At 43.9% G+C, this 21,135-nt stretch overlaps 1 protein-coding gene across 3 annotated transcripts in view; it reads left to right on the top strand.

Moving 5' to 3' along the window:
• Window positions 1–4,827: 4,827 nt before the first annotated feature.
• Window positions 4,828–21,135, top strand: part of NRG3 (neuregulin 3) — a 357,744-nt gene continuing 341,436 nt past the window's right edge. For all 3 annotated transcript variants that reach the window (XM_085229478.1, XM_085229477.1, XM_085229476.1), the window contains exon 1: window positions 4,828–6,528. In XM_085229478.1, coding sequence (XP_085085604.1) covers window positions 5,835–6,528 — 694 coding nt within the window. In that variant the 5' untranslated portion in view covers window positions 4,828–5,834. The remainder of the gene's footprint in view (window positions 6,529–21,135) is intronic.

Here is a 21,135-nt window from a genome sequence, read left to right as displayed (position 1 = left end):
TCCAATTGATAAGAAGCATCCTGGGCCTCTAGGATTTTGGTTACTTAGTAATCAATTCCTCCAAGGAATGCATTCAATTTAGTGATATTTCTTGATTGAAAACTATTTTGAAAGGTTTGGGATGCATTTTTTGTTAATGGTATCTCAGTTAATCATTATGAGCTGTGCCAAGAGTAATTTTTCTCATTTGTTGCAACTTGTGCTGTTCCTCCCCAGCTACCAGAAGCATTTCCAACATCCCATGTAGAAATACAGGGTGCAGTACTCTGGGCTGTATGCTAAACACAGGTATATAGCCCCAGTCTCTTTACAACATGTTAGATGAAAAAAAACTTCATCTGCATGCCTTGCCTAATAGCTATTTTAGCAATCACAGTGGGGAAAAGCGGTTTAGTTCTAAGCACTGGTTAGTGGGATAGGTGAAAAACTATTTATATGCTTCATACGAAGGAAGGAATAGACTGCAAACCAACCATTAGGAGCACACATGTTGTAGCTGAGTTGGGGATGAAAGCTAAGAGGAAGGATGAAACAACAATATTCCTATGTTCTACTTTGGGAACATACCCCAAGAGTGCAACATCCTTTGATGGAACCAGCCACAATCCCAGCATCCTTCATTTGTCTTAATCTGTTTTGTTTGCCACAAGGCAAGTGTCCAGATGAGATGGGTTTTTAATATCTCCAGAGAAGGAGACTGCACAACCAGAGCCTGTTACAGTGCTCTGTCACCCTTAAAGTAAAGAAGCACTTTCTCATGTTGCGATGAATCTTCCTGTGTTCTGCTTTGTGTTTGCTGCCCCTTGTCCTGTTGCTGGGCACCACTGAAAAGAGGCTGGCCCTATCCACTTGACTTTTGCCCATTAGATATTTATAAGCAGCGATAAGATGCCCTCTCAGCCTTCTCTACTTCAGGCTAAACAGCCCTACGTCACTCAGGCTTTCCTCACGCAGGAGATGCTCCAGGGCCTCAATCATCCTTGTGGCCCTCTGCTGGATTCCCTCCAGAAGTTCTTTGTCCTCTTTATTGAACTGGGGAGCCCAGAACTGGGCAGTATTCCAGATGTGGCCTCATCAGGGCAGGGTAGAGGGGGAGGATCACCTCCTTTAACCTCCTGGCCAGGTTCTATTTAATATGCCCCAGGATACCATTGGTCTTCTTGGCCACAAGGGCACACTGCTGGCTCATGATTCACTCATTGTCCACCATGACATCCAGGTTCTTCTCCACAGAGCTCCTTTGCAGCAGGTCAGCCCCTAACTTGCACTGATGTGTAGTTATTCCTCCCCAGGTGTAGAATTTGAGGAAATGTTTATGCGCCAATCACACCATAGGGTGAAGTAACTGTAGAGCTTGTATTGTTTGCAGCTTGAGATAAAATTTATATGGATTGACAATGAATGTCCTCAGATTGTATAAAGTTGGAGAAGAAAAACAAGCTTCTGCATGTGCATGTGGAATATTAACATACGCATTTCAAATGCATACTGTTGAGTGCTGACATGGATATGGGTCCAAAATGGTCTTATTTTCCTGTTTTGAAATTCTATTTCTTTTGTTGGCTCTTCTGAGGATAGTTATTCTGACATCTTCAGGACTGCTTCCACGATAACAGCTAAAGCAAACCTAACTCCTTGAACTTGTTTATTACATTTTGCTATTTAAAGAGGATGTCACTGGTTCTGCTGCACAAAGGCATATGTAAAGCCATGAGGAACAGAACCCTTGTCACATCACTGCTGACTGTGGCATGCCTACTGCAAAACCAAATTTAAATCCTGTGTGACAAAGCAGTATATGCATAAACAGCATATCCATTGTTTGTGTCACACCAGTCTTTAAGAATATATCACTTCTGACTTTACCATGGATAAACTGTTCAATTCCATCCTAGCCACCAACGTCCTTGGGGAGATACTAAGGATGTATTAGCATTCTATGAAGAAAAATAAATTATATGTTGTTCTCTGTTCATGATAGATGTATTTCCAGAAAAAATAAAAAAGTTGGGCTATGATATTGAGTGAGTAGGAAGAAATGCAAGTCAAATTTACAAAATACCTACGTAAATTAGAATAAATGTGCTGAACAGGTTCAGTTAACAAGAGTGGGCTGATTTGAAAAACTGATTATGATTTGAATATTAATTCCTGAGGACAGAAAAGTAATCTAGAATAATTTACAGTCTGTGTTTTTGTATACATCATAATAACTTAACTAACAGCTAAATTGTTACAGAATTCCATATATCACCTGGACTCAGGTGTCTGTCGAGGTGCATCATGTAGCTCTGTAACATTTGTGCATGTAAAAGAGCTTTTCTCCTTTTAAGTAATTAATTTATTTTAACTTATTTTAACTTTAATTTATTAAAACCTACTCCGTTTGAAATATGTTTTTCTTTTCTGTGGGGTTCCGTTGTGTCAAGGTCCATGGGCATTTTGTATTTTTAGACCAAAGAACTGTCTTTCTTCAAAGACAACAGTAGTCAATGGAAAAGTCTTCATTAATTTATCCAGAGAATATCTGCTTTTAAGTAATTCAGTTAATTGTGGCATACTGAAAGCGTTCCCCAACCAATTTGAAGAATAGTTTGTCAATCCCAATGGTATAGATAGGAAATGGTAAGAAAAGCTGACAAATCTTTGCTCATAATACAGGAAGTCTTTCAATATTAAAGAATGAAATGGCTGCATTTGAATCATCTTAATGGTATCATTAAGATGCCTTTCTGTTAGAGCCATTACAAATTAAAGGAGTTGACAGCTTGAAAATCTTAGTGAGGGAAGAAGTGCAGCGGAGATGGAACAGAACTGAAAGGCTTCAGAACTTGGTCATCTGAGTTTAAAGGGACTTAAAAGCTGTCTGTCTTGCGAGGGTTGTAAAATACTTTTCATGTGTTATATTCTCCCAAGATGCATGTACAAATGGCTTGAGAATGAATACAAAGAACATAGAGAATGTAACAAACAGCAATATGGTTGCAGAAGAGGCAAGAGCAGAAGGGTGTTTGTGCAGGAAATGCAATGCCCGGAGTAGGATAGTAGTCCACTTGGTGAGGAAGGTGAGGACTGGCGACCTTGCACATAGCAGGGGGTTGAAACTACATGATCATTGTGGTCCCTTTCAACCCAGGCCATTCTATGATTCTATGACTGTGCAAGACTGACCCTCACAACTGTCAGCACCTAGTTGTACATGTTCATAAGAAATCTCAGATTCTAAAAAATCAGCAACAAAGCCTCTGTGGATATCCAAGACATCCCTGTCTTGCTCATCTGATTGCTTTAGTAGGTGTCCACTTGAGTACTGTGCAGTGCTCTTGTGGTTGTCTCTAAATGCCTTCACCCAATCGTTTTCCTCTTAAACAATGGATAGAAATCTGTATATTCATTCTCTCCAGTGCCAAAGTGTTGTTGTTTAGTTGTTTTAAAGCAAGAAAAGGTCCGAAGGATGCACTTAGCTGATCAGCCGCTTCTGGAGATTTCCTAGTAGCTCTTAGCATAGGGCTGTCTTAAAGAAGCTGCCAAGCTGCAGCTGGATTACTTCAGGTGACAATAATCTAGATGTCTTCTTAATGTTCTTCTTGTATTATATCTTACTTGCTTTAGCATTCCTTCCAAACAAAAAAATCAAGCAGATAAATTTCAGCTGCAGTATCTTCATAGAATCATAGAATGGCCTGAGTTGAAAAGGACCACAATGCTCATCTGGTTTCAACCCCTGCTATGTGCAGGGTCACCAACCAGCAGCCCAGGCTGCCCAGAGCCACATCCAGCCTGGCCTTGAATGCCTGCAGGGATGGGGCATCCACAGCCTCCTTGGGCAACCTGTTCCAGTGCCTCACCACCCTCTGGGGGAAAAACTTCCTCCTAATATCTAACCTAAACCTCCCCTGGCTCAGTTTAAGATCATTCCCCCTTGTCCTATTGCTATCCACCTTCGTAAACAGCATCTTATCTTCTGTGTTTGTGTATAGACAGAAAAAAAAAAAAGTATTTCTCATTTTGTTTCCATTTTCTTCCTGTTCAATTATTCTGTATAAATATTAATACATTTCTACATGAGTGACTAAGGAAATTATACCAAAGTGTCATTACCAGGAAATGACGCCATGGTTTAACAGAAGAAGGGGTTAAAAACATTTGCACACATATGGTCTTATAAACCATTTTCTAAAATTTGGCAAACGGCATTAAGCTCACCCTTTGGTACCGCGCTGTTAACCCTTCAGTGACTACCCCAAGTATTTAAATGGTCTATCCAGAAAGTGAGATGGAAGCAAGCACTGTTGTTTGCAATGAACGTAACCCTCTGAAGTAGATGAAGGAGTTGGAGCAGCCTGAGCATCCGTACTTGTCTGGGAGCATCCTGGTAGCCGTGTGCCCGTGCCATCTCTCGCCCCGGCTGCCGAAGAGGGCTGTGCTTTTGTTGCAGGTGGCTGCTGCTGGTCTGTGTTTTCCTGGAGGGAATCCCTTTCACAAACAACAAACGCTGCTCATTGTTAGCCATCAGAGAGCATCAGCGTCAGAAAGCATCTCGTCCTGAGCCCCGGTCGTTGGCGAGGAATCCTCTCTGAAGGTGTCTCCACCTCCCTCCCTCCACGCGTCTTTTTGCCGTGCGGCACAGCGCAGTGGGTTACTGCCGCACCGCCGCCGGATGGGTTCAGGCGCTCCGCAGTTACCCTCTTTTTCTTTTCTCTTTTTCTCTTCTATCCCTTTCTCTTCATCCCTTTCCCAGGTTCCGCTAGCTGTAGCATCCACCCTCCCGAGGGCTTTGCCCGGATCATTTATTTATCTTGTGCGCATTAAGAAACCACCATTAGGCTCTGGTGGGAGGCGCCTTACTTGCTGAGCGCTCGCCTGCCTCCCCTGCGCCGCGAGAGGAATGCACAATTGAGCAGGAGCTGCAAGCTTGGCAGGGGCTGCTGTGTGCGTGCCTATCTGTTGGCCGGATCCGTGCTTTTGCCGACAGGGTCACTGGCGTCCGCCGCTGCAAGGGTTCATTTTTTCTTTATTTATTTGGCTGCGTGGATTTTATTATTATTATTTTCGTCGGGCATCCTCACCGGAGTTTTACTGCGGGCCGGACTTGAGCGCGGGCGCGGAGAAGCCGCGAGGAGCCTTGCCGAGCGGAGCCGAGCCGAGCCTCCTGCCCCGGGCCCCGCCCGCGGATCGGCCTCCCTGGCCCAGCGCCGGCCGCGGGTTGGCCGCGGGGCCGCGGAGTGGCGGGCGTCGCGCCGCCGCCTCCCCGCCGAGCAGCCGGGGGCTGCCGCTGCGCCGCGGCCGGGCAGAGGCGGGAGCCGAGCGGGCGGGGGAGGGAGCGAGAAGGCGAGAGAAGATCCCCCGGCCCCGAGGGGCGAGGAGAAGAAGGAGAGGCGAGAAGGAGCGTGGATGTGAAGGAATGTGCCCTCCCGCAGCCGGATCCGCGTGCTTGGGATAAAAAATCGTAATAATCGAGGAGGCTGATCGCCGCGACTTATTGCACGGGAAAAAAAAAAAAAAAAAAAAAAAAGGAAAAAAAAGAATAAAGGAGAGCAAAGCCTGGGAGTGAAGGGAGAAGAAGGAGAACGCCGAGGCTGACGCGGGCGGCGCAAGAGGAGGGCGCCCGGCGCGGCCGTCCCGCTGACTCTGCGGCCGCGGGAGGTGCGCGGGGCGGCGCGGGGGTCGCCTCGCCTCGCCTCGCCTCGCCATGCCGGCGGCGTGACCGAGCGCCGCGCTCCTCTCCGCCCCGCGCCGCTCCGCTCCCCTCCGCCCACCTCCGCCGCATGCCGCCGGCATCCGCGGCGCGCTGATGCCCCGGGGCCGCGGCGGCGCTGCGGACGGCCCCTAGGATGAGCGAGGGGGCTGCCGGCGCCGCGGCGCCCGGGGCGGCGGAGGCGGCGGCGGCGGGGGGCCCGGGCGGGGATGGGGCCGGGGGACCGCCGCGAGAGCTGCGCTGCAGCGACTGCATCGTCTGGAACCGGCAGCAGACGTGGCTGTGCGTGGTGCCCCTCTTCATAGGCTTCATCGGCCTGGGGCTCAGCCTCATGCTGCTCAAGTGGATCGTGGTGGGCTCCGTCAAGGAGTACGTCCCCACCGAGCTGATGGACGCCAAGGGCGTAGGGCAGGACCCCTTCTTCCTTTCCAAGCCTACCGCCCCCCCCCGCGGCTCGGAGACCACCGCCGCCGCCACGCCGCGGCCGCCCAGCCGCGTCAGCCCCCGCCTCACCACGATGAGCCGGGCCCCCCCGCGGCCCCCCGGCACCCGCGGCCCGGCGCGGGGCGGCCCCAGACCCACGGTCCCCCGGCACCCCGCCGCGCCCCACACGGCGCCGCCCGCCAGCGGCCCCCCCGGCACCGCCGGCCGCGCCGGTCGCCCGCCGCCCGCCGCCCCCAGCACCCCGCCGCTGCCCGCCTGGCCCACTGCGGCACACGCTACCTCCTCCTACAAGATCTACGTCCACGACTCGGCGCCCTCCTGGACCTTGTCTCCCTTCCAGGAATCTACCACCACTACGCCGGAGACCACCACGACCCCCAAAATCCGTAAGTGAAACGCGCCGGTCCGCGCCCTCGGGCACACACCCCGCCCGCCGCTCGGGTCACCGGCATCGGGCGCCGTCCATCCCGGGGCTGTCGCAGCCCGGGGGACGCGCGGTGCCCTGGGAGAGGCCGGGGAGCCGCTAAGTTCTCCCTCCCCTAGCTGTCTCCCGGCCGGTTCTCCGCTCGTGTGGCGGGCGTCGAGGCAGGAGCAGCCGTGGGAGGCGGCTGGAATTCACTGCGGTTCATTGGAAAGCTTCCCCTTCTAGTCTGGTGTGAGGGTGGCATTTAGGAGGTGTGGGAAGCGAGGGGACAGGATGGCCCGCCAGGAGGGGCAGCGACACTGCTGACAGTGAGCAATGGGAGCTCGGGGCGGGCTGCGTCTCTCTGCCGGTGCGGAGTTTCTCTGGCCTCCCAGCAGCCGGCTCACACCGAAGGAGCCGTCGGCCCCGGAGAGGTGCTGCCCCCGGCACGGAGTTGGGCTGCTGGGAGGAACCCCGCCGGAGAGTGGCACCGAGGCGCTCCCGAACGCTCACAGCAGCCCAGGGCTCCTTGGATCCAGCCAGTTACTGTGCCGTCTGCAGCCTCAGCCCGTGACTGGCTATTTTTCTTTAAGCGGAGGAGGGGGCTCGTTCCCCAGTTGCTCTTTGTGCCTGGTTCTTCCTGCCCTGCGAGGCACAAACCGAGGGATTTGGGTTCGGTCTGAAATTTCGTTTGGGTTGGGTGCATCAACTTTCAGCTTCTTGTAAAGGTTATTTAGGACTCCATGGCAGAGGAACTTCTGTGTGGTGCTATTTAGTGAAATGCTCAATTATACTGTATTAGAGTCTTCTATGCTTTCTCAGATGCAGCATAGGAAATGAGGAGCCTGTGTTCTCCATTAACTCTTAGTTGCTTTTTCTAGCAGTGTCAATTCGATCGCATGCACCACCTGGATTGCTTGTACAGCCAGCAGCTCCCCTTCTGCATACTAATGTATGCTTATTTCCAGTAGTGGATTTGGGTAGCTGGTCATTTAAACTTAATTTTGTCCATTACATCTGTTTTGCTGATGAACCCTGGGACAGAGAGCATCCATGCAGCAAACTGATTTTGTGAATTGGCAGAACAGGGAGAAGAGTGGTAAACTGGATGTGTACGTGTGGGTGGGCGTGCAGGTGGTGGATGGCTGGGAATGATTACGAATAAAGCTGCCACTAAATCAGAGCAGCAAACCAGGCAGTAACTTGCTTCCCCAGCATCTGCTACTGCAATTGAGAAAGAGCTGTCTCTCACAGGTGTGGCTGAGCCTGGTTGCTCTCTAGCTGCAATCAGAGGAGCTTTAGTGGTACCAGAGGGAAAATCTCTTGTGGATCTGAGCCTTAGCTGTCTCACTGAGGTATATGGAGCTGTATAGAACACTTGGGGAAAAAAAAAAAAAAAAAAAAAAAGCAAACAAGGAAACAAAACGTGTGAAGGGAGTGTGATTTGCAACCTGCGTCTCTGATCTCGACTCTTGTGTGCAGCAGTACCTTACTGGCATTTCAAACTGCAGTGACGTGTGTGCCTGAAATGCTGCTGGGCTTCCAGCCTGGGTGGGACCTGTCGGGATTTAAAAGCTGCCTTGAGATCTTTGCCCTTCTCGTTTTTGTATCTCTTCGGGTATGGAAGAGAAGTCCGCTGCAATTTTCTCCCATCTCTGCTGCCTCCTTACAAAAGGTATAGAAGGCAGTAAAATCCTTATTAATAAATTATTGTCACTGGCAGGACTCTTTTGCACAAAGGAAGAAAAAAGCCTTGAAATGTTCCTGGCACTTTTACAGTCCTGTAACTGTTCCTTGTTTCCAGGAGCCTGCTAATACCTTTTATAGCAGGGTGTTTCCCCTCATTAAGTACAGCTGGGTTATAGGATGAAATGCAAGAAGTGCAAATCCAGCAGAAATTGACCCTGTTTGGGCACATTGATAGCAGAGATTATCATTAATGGAAGATTAAATAGATTACATAAAAAAGGATTTGAATTTGTAGGGCATGTGGCATAATTTATTTATTTAAAGCCTACGGCTGTATTTCCCTGATACATATAAGCCTGTCCGAGGATACATGTGAAATTCTCTGAGGCTGCAGTATCTATCAGAGGGGAGAGGGAGAAGTCATGTCATCATCCTGCCAGGAAGTGCTGCCATGGTGTGACCCTACAGCAAATACCTGCATCTGCCACTGAGCTTGGATTGCCCTGACTAACAGCTCTTAGCAAGGAGGGGAATTCTTTTAAACAAGCACATCCTCGTTTTGTAACTTTAGCTGCATGGTCCTTATGTGGCCGTTGCTCTGGCGGCTGTTGAAATGGAAGTCATGGATCTGTTGTGTCGCGAATACAAATCTGACATGATAAATCTGATGCCCCAGCTTTCAAAGCAGTGCACAGCCCTGTGTGATCCGCCGGCTTGGCAAGGCACATATGGAGGCAGGGGTTATGGGTTATTTAGCTTTCGTGGCTTCTAAGAAAAGAAGCAGCTGTCGTTATTCATGTGGCAGTTCATTTAATTGCTTTGTGTTAAAATGGGCTCAAAATGTGACTTGAGGAAATGGAGAACAAATTGGGAGCTATTTCTTCAGAAAGCCGGATGATTGCCCACCTGAAGTCGATGCCGGTAAAGCCTTTTCTCTGTGTGTGTATTCAGCTGAGGAGATGTTGTGAAATCTCTCACTTTTTTGTGGGTGTGCATAATGACAATAATTCTTGGTTGTGTTTCACTCAAAGTCAAGCTATCTGTGAGCTGCTTTGCAAGTTCTTGTTGAAGATCCTTCGGGTTCTGACTAAGCAAAAGCCATTGACTCATCGGCTTTCTCTCTGTACTGTGTGCCTGTGTGTGTTTCTCATGTTCATGTACAGATTGTGGCTTTCTAGCCTCGTTTCCCAGCATTCAACATGAAAATCAATCATTGATTTAGGATAGCCTAACCCAGAGATGAGCAGAATCAGCCAACTGACTGGAACGCACCTCTGAGGTTTTATTGTTATCAAAGCATAGGTTTCATTTCGATGGAGTCATGACCTGATTTTTTCCACTATGCATTTTTTTCATGGTATTCTAGGTTTTTCAGTAATGTTATTATCTTTAAATTGAGATATTGTACTTATAGGTGTGTTCAGCTATGAAATAGCCCCGTGGTTTCTGTGGTGTTCCTGTGACAGAAAGCTAATGCAGAGGGCTGAGGTCAGGCAGGTGGGGCTCAACTAATGCGTTGTAACCAGGGAAAGAGATGTTACAGAAATCTTAATCAATAGATCTTGTGAAGTCCATTTGTGACCTCCTTTTGTGTCCAGACTGCAGCCTGAGTACACTTTGATTTCCTGCTAAAGATTTTCTAGTCCAGTCGTTTGTCCTAGTCATATCTCTGTCTGTTTGCTATGCACGGCATGGGTTCAAGTAACAAGCATCTGGCAGCTGAACTGCTACCAGCACTGACATTTTGGTGAAAGCTGTTTGTTTTATTTTGCACTGACTCAAATATCTTTTTCACATTAAAGATGACACTTAGATGGAACTGCGGGGTTTTCACCAACTGGAGGGTGTAGTGGGAGGTGCCAAGCTGTAGTAAAACCAGACCTACTCTTTCCAGAGCTCTGAAGCATCCTGCCAACGAATGACAAGTATCTGCGAGCGCTTTGCGTTCTGATCATGAGCTGTCATTGGAATCAAGGAGCGCACACGTGATGCTAGAACGCGTGCCTTTAGCACTGACTGAGATTAATATGGCACTTATTTATCAATCTGTGAAGCATCGAAGGCCGTGGAACAAAGAAAAATATATCGAACTGGGAACTCTGAAAGCTTTTCCTTGTCCTCGTTGCTACTTGCTTTCAGTTCCCATACTGTGAGTCAATGTACCACAGACGTGATTAGATTTGTGTTTCCTACCTTATATACTTGTCAGCAGGAAAGCTAATGCCAAGATACAAAATAACAAATAGAGAATATACCCTAAAGTGTAAGTATTTGTTATTTTATTTTTCATTTATTATGGTTATAACTTCTTTCCTCTGTTCAATTAGGTGGAATGACATTGGGCTTAATTTCACTTTTACATTTATAATCCCCATTATAGTTGGGAACTAGCACACTTATCATCGAGTTCATAAGGAATTTGAATGTTTACATAAAAGCTGCACTCACAGATATGTACATTGATTCCGTTCAGATATATTTCCCTTTTGTTGAAGTATTTGTTGGAATAGCATGACCTGGGAGAACTTACACAGCACTGGTATGATAAGAGGAAGGAATATGGCAGAAATGACACCATGGTGCCTTTTAATCCCTACGAAAAATCTTCTGGGGGCTGTAGAGATTCTCATTATGTTGATTTAAGCTGTGATCACTGGCAAAAGCAAAGCCTTGCAATTTATTGGGCATATTTTTTTTAGCAACTATACAAGGACATTATGTGATATATTATATGTTGACAACAGAATACCATTATTAAATTAAAGTATTGATTCATTACATAGTATTATGCTAAAGTAATGCCAGTGGTTTGTCTAAACCCACAGAAAATGGAAATTAAAAATTAAAGCAAAAGACCTGTCTCTGTCTACAGCACTGTGTCTAGTGTTGCAGTGCATTTATCATCTGACTCATTGCTTTGAAGCCTTCTGCAAAGCCCAGTAAATGCAAGGATTGCCGTGGATTTGGCTTTGACTTTATCGGTAAATTCTATAGCTCATGTGGCTTTCAGGAAGTATCTGCAGCATCCTTTTGTTTAACTTTGCTGATTTCTCCCATGATTTGTTTTGCAAGCACAAGAAAACATGCCTAGTGCAGTCATGTGGGGTGGCCTGGTCACAAAGAGAAATAAATGCATAAAAACTTGTGTCTTTTGCATGTCTCTGAGCTTGCAGAATTTTTTTTTGAAATTTATTATTTGTTATGGGTTGCACAAATCTGCATCTTCACTGCAGGCATGGGGAGAAAATACAAACAAGCATTTGGATGTTTGTACCATCCCTGTTTTCAAGGAGGTTCCAGACCTCAACGTTTCTGGCTTGGTCTCTGCTAAGCAAGGCAACTGCTTTGGATGCGGTGCTTGGCCTTGCAGCATGGGTTAGAGAAGAACCTGCACAAAAGTGGAAATGTATTTGATAATTGTAAGAGGGTTCCTTGTAGGTAACCGAACTGAAAGCCAAGTTGAAACACGTCTTTTTCATTTGAAAGTCTCTTTCAGGTTCTGTTGTCTGGAAGGGATTCGTTGTCACTTACTATTAAGCATAGGTATTGTTTTTGCATTACAAGATTAGACTAAATACAGTCAAAAAAAGAACAAGATATTTTGGGTCGTGGAGATTACATCTTACTCTAAGGGACTTGAGATCAATGTGATGGAGTTTAAAGAGTTGTTGAGCGAGGAGGTCGTGGTTTCTTATCAACTAGTTTCTGCAGTGGACATCCCTTAAACCTGCTTTCAACCTCCCCTTTCAGACCTTCTGCTAAGCTGTTCTTCTGTGTCAAGTACAGCTGTAGTGGAGACAAGTGGCTTGCTGTGGGGCTGACCCACCAGGCTTGCCAGGCCAGGGCTTTTCTGAGCAGAGCAGATGGAGGCAGGGGGAGGAAATGCACGCAGGTGAGTGAGTGGATTTAAGCAGGTATTTATTTTTTTCTCAAACAGGTGTCTGCCTCCCCTTAGGTCAAGAGACACTCAAGAGAAAGGAAGTGACTAAAGCAGCCCTGAGGAGAATTCTGATTGATTCATTTGTAAATTTCAATTTCTTTAGAACAGAAAAAATACTTAATTGGGTTAGTTGTTCCTGATGAAATTTGTTGATGTGAGGGAAAATACAGTGTGAAATGCTTACTACTGAATGTTTAGATGTTTGTTTCAGAAACTTTATCGATATGCTTTGGCTCCAAAGGTGCATGTACTCAGGCATTATTTCAAAAGATAGATGAGTAAAACCTATACAATTCTTCCAGCATTTCATCTTTTCTATGTGTATTCTGCCCTCCAGTGCAATGTTCTGTATTTCCAGAGCTGTGTTCCTCACACAGCACGTAAACAGGAGGATTCTGTGACTTTAATGCCTTTACAACATATAACCCCTTATTTATTTATTTATTTTTGCATTGTGTGCCTGATGACTGATTGCTGGCTGCAGGAGACAAGCTGTTCAGCTTCAAAGATAACTCCCTTCATACCGTGTTTAGCAACAGATCACCATAGAGCTTTTTAAGTCCAAAGTGATGTATGTTTTCTCCATAGAGTAATTTGAAATTTGTATGTTTGCAGGAAGGAAATGTTCAGGGAAAGCTTAGGTGGAACAGAAGAGGCTCACTGTCCAGATTTGGCTGCAATAGCACAGAATGAAGGTGTGTAACTGGGTAAGAAGACAAGGGGAAACCTTGGTCTGAAATACCTCAAGAAATTCCTGTTCCAGTCCCCGTAAAAGAAGTCAAACAACTTGTACTGCCTCTTCTTTTTGCTGTAGCATCTCCCATTAATTTCTTCTTTTTTTCATTTATGGCTTTGCTTTTCCTTTCTAAATTAGAATGAATCCCTGAGAAATCCAAAGGGCTCTACTGTCATGTCCCATTCTTCCCCTGACCCCAGCTTGTGCTTTATACCTATATGGGAGATGCACTTAAGTGATGTACTGACCATGTAGTAGGCCCTCTTTGTAGAAAAAGGATTTGATATTTTAATCTGCTAGAAGAGAGCTTTCAGTGAGGCATTCTGTGAGCAACTTTGCTAACAAAAAAATTGAGGAAAGTATATCTTGATAATATTCTGGGTAGATGATTTGCTGCATTAAGTAGTTCACAGTCTTTGTTTTTTATAATGGGATTATTATATGGCCCAGTTTTGGAAATCTGGAGGCCCAATTTAGGATATGCAAGTGATGTTTTAGTTAGACTTATGCATGTGCAGAATTGGGGTCAATAAATGAGAACATCAGTGTGATAAAATCTGTTACTGTGTGTTAGATTGCATTGTCAATGCTTACAAAACATGCTGTGCACATAGATGTACATCAGTTTGAAAATGCTGCTTTTTAAAAGTCTTCACTATTATTTAAGTGCGCTTATTGGAGTTGAGCTTCTGTTAATGCTTTTTCCTTTCTGTTTTTGTGTTTTCACTGTAACCGTGAAGCAGTGCACCATTATGCTGTGCATTCTCTGCATGAAACATGTCCTGTAGTAAAACCTTTGTGTTCTGGGGGATTGCAGCTGGTTAGCTGTAGGCTTTCAGGAGAAATGGCGGTCGTGAATTCTTTTCACGCCACTTTTAAATAGCACCCTGCTCTGAATTTTACTTATTTTTTTATATCATTCTGGAAAATAATACTTCTTGTCTCATGCACTGTTTTCCCCTCTCTCTGCTACCTCTCCGGGTAGCAATATGACAGGGATGAGTTTTTCCTGAAGCACATACGTTGTTTTCTGAAACACTAGAGATGCCATGCTGCATTGTATGGGAAAAGTATTTTTTTAAAAAACATGTTATTATCATCATGTTTTTCATTTCACAGAATCACTGCGGTTAAGTTCAAGATTCTAGTTCTCAGGAACTGGGCTTTGGTTGCTGGCAGTTACCAGCTAGAGGGGCTATAGCACTGTGAAACAGCAAACCACTAAATTAGTATTAATAACAAAGCGCTGCTTTTTCAGATTTGATTATTCTCATTGATGTCAGAACTCTTAAAGCAAACATTTTTTCTAAGATTGGGATAGTCTCTTGCACTGTCTGTGCTGGTCTGTTACTGCACTGACAAGGGCTTTTTGTTACATGGTAAGCAAGCGTTGTAGAGAACATACAGTCTAGCCTGCAATGCTTCTAAAGGTAAACAGGGTTTTAACAGAAACAAACTTGTATAAAATATGTTCAGTTATACTACACTATGCAATGCTGACGTTCTACTTACATCTCCTGTTTGAGTTGATGATAAAATAGCATTTTCAGTGGTGTGTTCCAAGTGGCTGACAGTTGTGGGTGGATAGTGATAGGACAAGGGGGAATGGTTTTAAACTGAGCCAGGGGAGGTTTAGGTTGGATATCAGGAGAAAGTTTTTCACACAGAGGGTGGTGAGGCACTGGAACAGGTTGCCCAAGGAGGCTGTGGATGCCCCATCCCTGCAGGCATTCAAGGCCAGGCTGGATGTGGCTCTGGGCAGCCTGGGCTGCTGGTTGGCGACCTGCACACAGCAGGGGAGTGGAAACTAGATGAGCATTTTCAACCCAGGCCATTCTATGATTCTGTGATTGTAACCATCCCACCTGCTCAGGGTTGAGCAATACTGGTAAATAATAAGAAACAAAAACCAGTTGTAGGGACTCAGTTTTTTCTCCCTGTGTGTTACAGTATAAGTGGTGAGAGGGCTATCATTGAAGTTTTACCAAGCTGTTCCAGAGGTTGTGACTTGGGAGCTGGTTTATTAATACTTTGAAAAAACAAACTATTGATCGTCTCCCAAAGTGCTGTGCTTTGTTGTTCTTCGTTGTTTGGTTTGTTTGTTTGAAGAGCAAAACTATGTGGAGAGAAAAATAACATTGTTGTTAAATCTGTCAGTGATTTTGCCAAAAAGAAACAGAGTTTTTGTTTGAAACATAGAGATGCACTGAACAGATGAACTGAAATGTTACAGTTCTTTTGCTGCCGTCTAATAGTTTCAAAGAAAAAAAAAAAAAAACCAAAAACATTTGCAGTGCTGGGGCTCAGTGGGCAGTGGGTTCAGAGACTTCACTGATGGTATTACTCTGATGGATGTCAGTGCTCCTGATTTAGGAGGGGAGATGTACTTCTGTAATTATTTCATAAATAGCCTGCTTTAGTGCATTAGCCTTCAGTCTGACCCAGCTACGTAAGGGACACAGTGCTGGAGTTCAATCTACTCAAAAAACTGTGCTTTTTCAGTAAAAGGTCAAAAAGTCATGTACAGTGCTTTTTTTTTTTTTAAGCAGCCTGAGTTTCTTCTGCTTTAGATTTCAGCCTTAATATTTTAACTTCCCTTTATGCAAGGCATTGTCATGTTTCACTGGGTCAGCTCTTTACTCTCAGGACTGTCTCAGTGTAATAGCATCAGCTGTAGCTCATTTCCATTAATCTAAAAACATTGGAGGCAGAAACATGCTGGTAAACTGTAGCATCTCTTAACAGGTGAAGTTGCTCCCTGTGAACATTGTTTATAGGTTTATAGCACATGCTTTTAAATAAGCTGATTATCTTAAAGCACTGTCGAAACGACCCAATCTTTGCCATTGAACTCAGATTAGATACTTGCATATCAGGTTTGCATTAGTGCACAAGGGCTTTTTCCCCACCACCTTTTTTTTAGTGCTATGACAGCAGGACACACCTTTGCTTCAACTAGTTACCTCTAGGGCTGTGAAGCTGGGGACCTTCACACTCAAGATGGTAATAAAAACAGAGAAAATGCAGCATTCAGAAATACAGAGCTGAGTCTGAGGGCTTTATCTCTGCACCAAGGAAGATGAATGTTTGTCCTTGGTGGCTGCATTTGCCTTGCCGTGGAGAAGGCTGGCTGGGAGCTGAAAGGGCTGCACTTCTGCTCAAGGAGCTCTTCTGCTGTTCTGGCAGCATTAACCACCCTGTCTTCTCTTCTGCAAAAGCACAGAGAGGGGGGAAAAAAGTGCTTCTAATAGCTTTTCAGAACAGGGCTACATTCATTACAGAGGCCTTTTCAGTCCTGAATGAAAATCAAGAATAGTAACTTAATATTTTAAATTGGTTTTAGATATATCTGCCTGCAAGATAGAGTTCTTGCAGGTTTTAGTTCCTGGATGGCTGAATTTAATCTGATATACGAAGCTGAAATTTTAACAAGTGATGTGTTTGAGAGGGAAGAAGAGTCAGCTATTGTCTTCTTAAATTTGGAGGGGGAGATTAGAGTCAGCTTGCATCCACTGAATTTCAGTAGTTGAGTAGACTACAAGTCTTGGCTAAACTTTGTGCTTACATACGTGAGGACAGCTCTCACCCATTGCCTTGGCAGGTGTAGAGGATCTGTAGCCAGCAGCAGCATTGCTGCTGGAAGCTGTGCCTATGAACGTGGTCGAACACGGTTTGAGGAGCTGCTGAGTAATGTTCCCCTTTGCTCATTTGTTCACAGAGGGTATTTTGGAAACATGGACTGTTACGTATGCAATTTTGATAATAACTGAAATACATTTACCTCTGATTCTGTCAGTGATCCTGACTGAAGAGTGATGTACCTGCAGAATATGAAGTGTTTTGGACAGAGAGCATAGCTAGAAGTCTCCCGTGAAGAGATTATTGTGGGGTAATCCTGCAGTGAGGATAAAGTACATGAGACGATGAAAAGAATCATCATCCTTGTGAACTGTTTTAGTTTTGCATACTCTGAGAATGGTGCAATTTCAAAAGCAGTGTGAGTTATATTAGGGAGCTTATTTTTTAATGACAATTGCATAAAGAAGATGCTGTAAGATTATATCTGATGAATTAAATACATTACATTTCAATTATTTAATTAGAGATTACTTTTCGACCGTCCCTTAACATCCTAATACTCTCTTAATATTTTTCAAGTTTTTAATCCTGTTTATTAATGCAACCTGTAGGACAGTATAGACTCGAAGCATATGTTTTCTTAGGAAATACTAAAAAATAAGTTTACTGTATTTTATGTAGTGAAATATAGTAACCGACATACAAAATGTGGTAATGAGCTAACAGTGGTCAAGGGCCTAACGATTTCTGGGACGCAGATTTTAACTGGGACGAGGGAAAAGCTGTAAGGTGACTGTTCTAAATATGATCTGATTCTGCAGAAATATATTCCACTTTTTTTTTGTGCGTGTGTCACCAGTTGTGGCTTTGAAGACTGGATAAAAGACTGAAATGCAGAATTTGAGTTGGGCTTTGAGGAAATGGTCTCTCATGTAACTGGGCTTTCAGTGGGAGCTGTGGGCTGCTCCAGCTGCTCTTCAGAAACCACCAAAAGAAGGAGGACAGATCACAGGCAAGCACTGGCCTAGATGCTTTATATTAGAACTAAGGTGGAAAGATTGTTCAAGAATGCAGAGTCCAAAACATAATGAAAATCTCCTAATTAACACCAGATTTTGGTTAAACTGCATTGACAAGAGGGTAATTTAAGACTTCAAAGGTGAGCTCAGCTCTGTGTGGGGATAATCAAAAGGAACAAAAGAAGTGAATAGGATGTTACCTGAAATATGTGATTTGCGATTTCAGTACTAGTTATGGAAAATAAATTGATATGAAAAGAAAACCCCAAACCAAGCAAAACTTGCAACAAAGTTCCTGAGGTTCAGCAGTACGTCATGTCTTTGTTAGTTGCTAATATAATTTCCTGCTTTATGGAACAAAATGACTTTTCTCCCTGGGTCCTGACAAAGTATATCCCGTAGTGCATAGATGGAGATAGCATTAAATCTCAAATTAACTGTACTGCACTGTTGTCTTTGAACTTCTGCCCTTCGTAACTGCAACTGAAATTTGCAAATTCACCTTGAATTTGGTGAATGTTTTCCCGCTACCACCAGAAAATCAGTTACTTGGACAGTGTGCTGCTCTTGTCATAGACAACTGCTATAGGATTACTTTATTTTCATCCTTTTGGCGTGCTTACCAGTTTGCACATCGTCCCCCAACGTTCTGCAAGACTTGGTGATGGATAAAAATGAATTACTACTTTTCTTCAGGCTCATGCTTTCTTACTTGAGAAATAAAGATGTGATGAAGAAAGCGAGAAATGAGAGATGTGTTACAGAGAATATGCACTTAATCTAAATGTCAGAAATATTGTGGATTATGTGTGTGATCATTTTCAGTAGTTCTTTAGTAGTTAGATCTGATACCTTCCTTTGTTATGCTGGTTTAAAGGGAAGCTTGTAGTTTTTGGGTTATTCAAAAGTATTTCTCCAAATATAGCCAAGGTACGTGCCTGAATAGCAGAAGTGTATCTGACAGTGGTGCAGGGCTGTGCACAAGGCACAAGCGAGTTATTCTAGTTAATAAATCCTGGCTTTTTGTCCTGCAGGGTGTTGAATCAGGTTTGAATTTGGGGCGCTCATTAGGCCAACAGCTGCCATTATGACAACCCCTTTAAACCTTTTCAGCTTGATTTTATAGGCAGTTGTCACCGGGAATTTTAGTAACGACTAAGATTTATATTGCTTTCGCATTACATTTTAAACCCGAAGCGTTATTGTTGCCATATCTCACATCAAAAGGAAGAAACACATTCAGTGCGGTGTAGTCTTCTATACATAGAGACAAAGTGCTCTCTGAGTAGGTGGGATCCTTAGCCAAATCCCAACCCAATGAGATAAGTGAGAATAAGTGGGCCTCAGCTAACATTTAAAATAAACACAAAGGAGTGCCTTGCTTACCCTAGTCTGTTGTTCTGCATATGCTCATAGTTGACTTCTATTAAAGGAAGCTGTGTTGATCTCTAAGAAAAATAAAAGAAAAAAAGGTTTGTTTTAGCAGTAGCAGATGTAATTATTAGCACGGATCTGGGATGGAGCTTGAGGTAGAATTTGAGTAGCTCAGCAGAAAATTGCCAGGTGCTGATTTTACCTTCTTTCTTCTTTACTCCCTTCCAAAGTTTGATTCTGATACAAAAAAAAAAAAAAAAGGTTTTTTTTTTTATTTTACTTGATACATTTTTCATGGCTTCCCCATATCTTCTTAGCTTTTAAGTGTAAATAGATAAATGAAAAACTTGCTGAATGTTGTCTTATTAGCTTATTTTTCCTCCTAGCTTGAAGGTTTAAAAATGACGTCCCTATGAACAAAAGATATTAAAGGCACGTTAGAAACTATTTGTCATCTCAAAATTCTCATGCTTTTTGTTTCAGTAGTTTAGAGATGGTTGTATTATCATTGTTTATTACTGAAGATTAATATTGTGTTTGCATGCAGACATATGACCCCAGCACAGTTGTTTCTATTGAAGGCTCACTTGTAACGAATTTCAAAGCTTATGTGAAATAATTTATGGCAGAGCTTGAAAATATGTTTTGGTAATAGCCTTTTTAATGCCTTTAGGACATTTAATTGCCATTAAGTGGCATAATCTGCTGCTTGGAATGGAGAGCTGGGAGTATTCTGGTTGCAAACACGATAATGAAATGAAAACAAGGAGGAGTAATAAATGAATAGTTCGGTACTATTAGCAACTTGCTTGGGTTCAGCATCCTATTTATGACCAGAGTCTATGGTGTGCATCACCTAAGGGGAGATATATTTTCCCCAGGCTATCCTGGGTCTGATCCTCACTGTGCTGAAATAGTCTTAGAGCAGCATTAATTTTGACAGTGGTGGTTTCAGCCTGTGGATCTTCATTTGTTATGGCTGAAGTCAGTGGCGTCTCTGTGTGTGGCTGGACACAGGGCACAGTAGACGGTCTGGCACAATCATGCAGGACTTGAATGTCCATTTTACTGAACAGTGGCATTTGTACAGAAGAATTTCTGGCAAGATTTCTGTATTCTGCATGACTCTCAATGCTTCTGTCAATCTTGATTTGTAATGTTTACATCATAATCTCATTAAATAAGCATCAGAACGCTAAAATCAGTTGGCAGTTTTGCATGCTTTGCTTTAAAAATAACGCAGAAGTTAAGGCTTTCCAAGTGTTATGTCCCTTTCCATATATATTAGTTGTGATCACGTGTCAGGGTGCTCAGCTGGTAGGCAGATGAGCAGTAGGGGAAACTAAAAGATTTGTGGTGGCCATCTGTTTGAAGCAGTTACCTTTCCAGTTTTCTTGGGGTTCACAAATAGAGCTTTGATGATGGTAATATATACTCTAGTATGAAACAGAGGGCTAATATAGGTAGTATCTACAGGTCCTGTGCAGTTTTGGTGTGTAGTATTTCTTTTTGACCGTCATGCTGTTGGTTTGGGTGGTTAGAATTTCTCTTCAGAAGTCTCCATCCTAGAAAAGCGTCTGTCCTTCAGAAAGGAAAGCTATATGGTTTTATAGCTTCCTACTGAAGCAGTGGAAGATAAACTGCATGAGACCTGAACTTCCAGAGGTTGCAAGGTCAATGATTAACGAGGGCTTACATGGAAAAAGACAGAGCATCTCAGACTCGTTATTGAACAGTTCAGAGCACATGAAATTGCTCCAAGTCTTTCTTTGTAACCGACTGAAACTTCACCAAGTGACCACCTTCCCATGGAGGCAGACGGTTGTTTAACTTGTGTGCACAGTCATTGTGAGATGCATCACTGAATGCGTGATTTTTAGATGGTTTTGTAAATGTGCTGAAGTTATAAAATTCATGTTGTATTTGGAGTCTTAATGTGAAATCAATGTATGACCATAGGAAGACTGGGTACTGCTTTTTTTTTGGTTTTTGTTTTGGGTGTGATTTTATAATAGGCAGGACATCTAATAGATCCTGCCATGGCTGTTTATCAAATCACATAGAAATTCCACTGATTGGTTCTGCAGAACCTTCTAAATAGAGACATATAACAGTTATTGACAAGTACTGCAGTATTTGGAGAATATATTCAGAATAAGCATACCACAAGCTCTCTTTCCTCATTTCAGCGTTTAATTTATGCTATTACACTTACTCTCTTCTGATGTAATGAAATGGTAAGTGCTGTTTTCA

This window comes from Meleagris gallopavo, chromosome 8 (assembly GCF_905368555.1).
Source record: "Meleagris gallopavo chromosome 8, MGAL_WU_HG_1.1, whole genome shotgun sequence".
Lineage (NCBI taxonomy): Eukaryota > Metazoa > Chordata > Aves > Galliformes > Phasianidae > Meleagris > Meleagris gallopavo.
The sequence above is the reverse complement of the archived record's forward strand: the minus strand, read 5'-3'. Positions and strand labels throughout refer to the sequence as shown.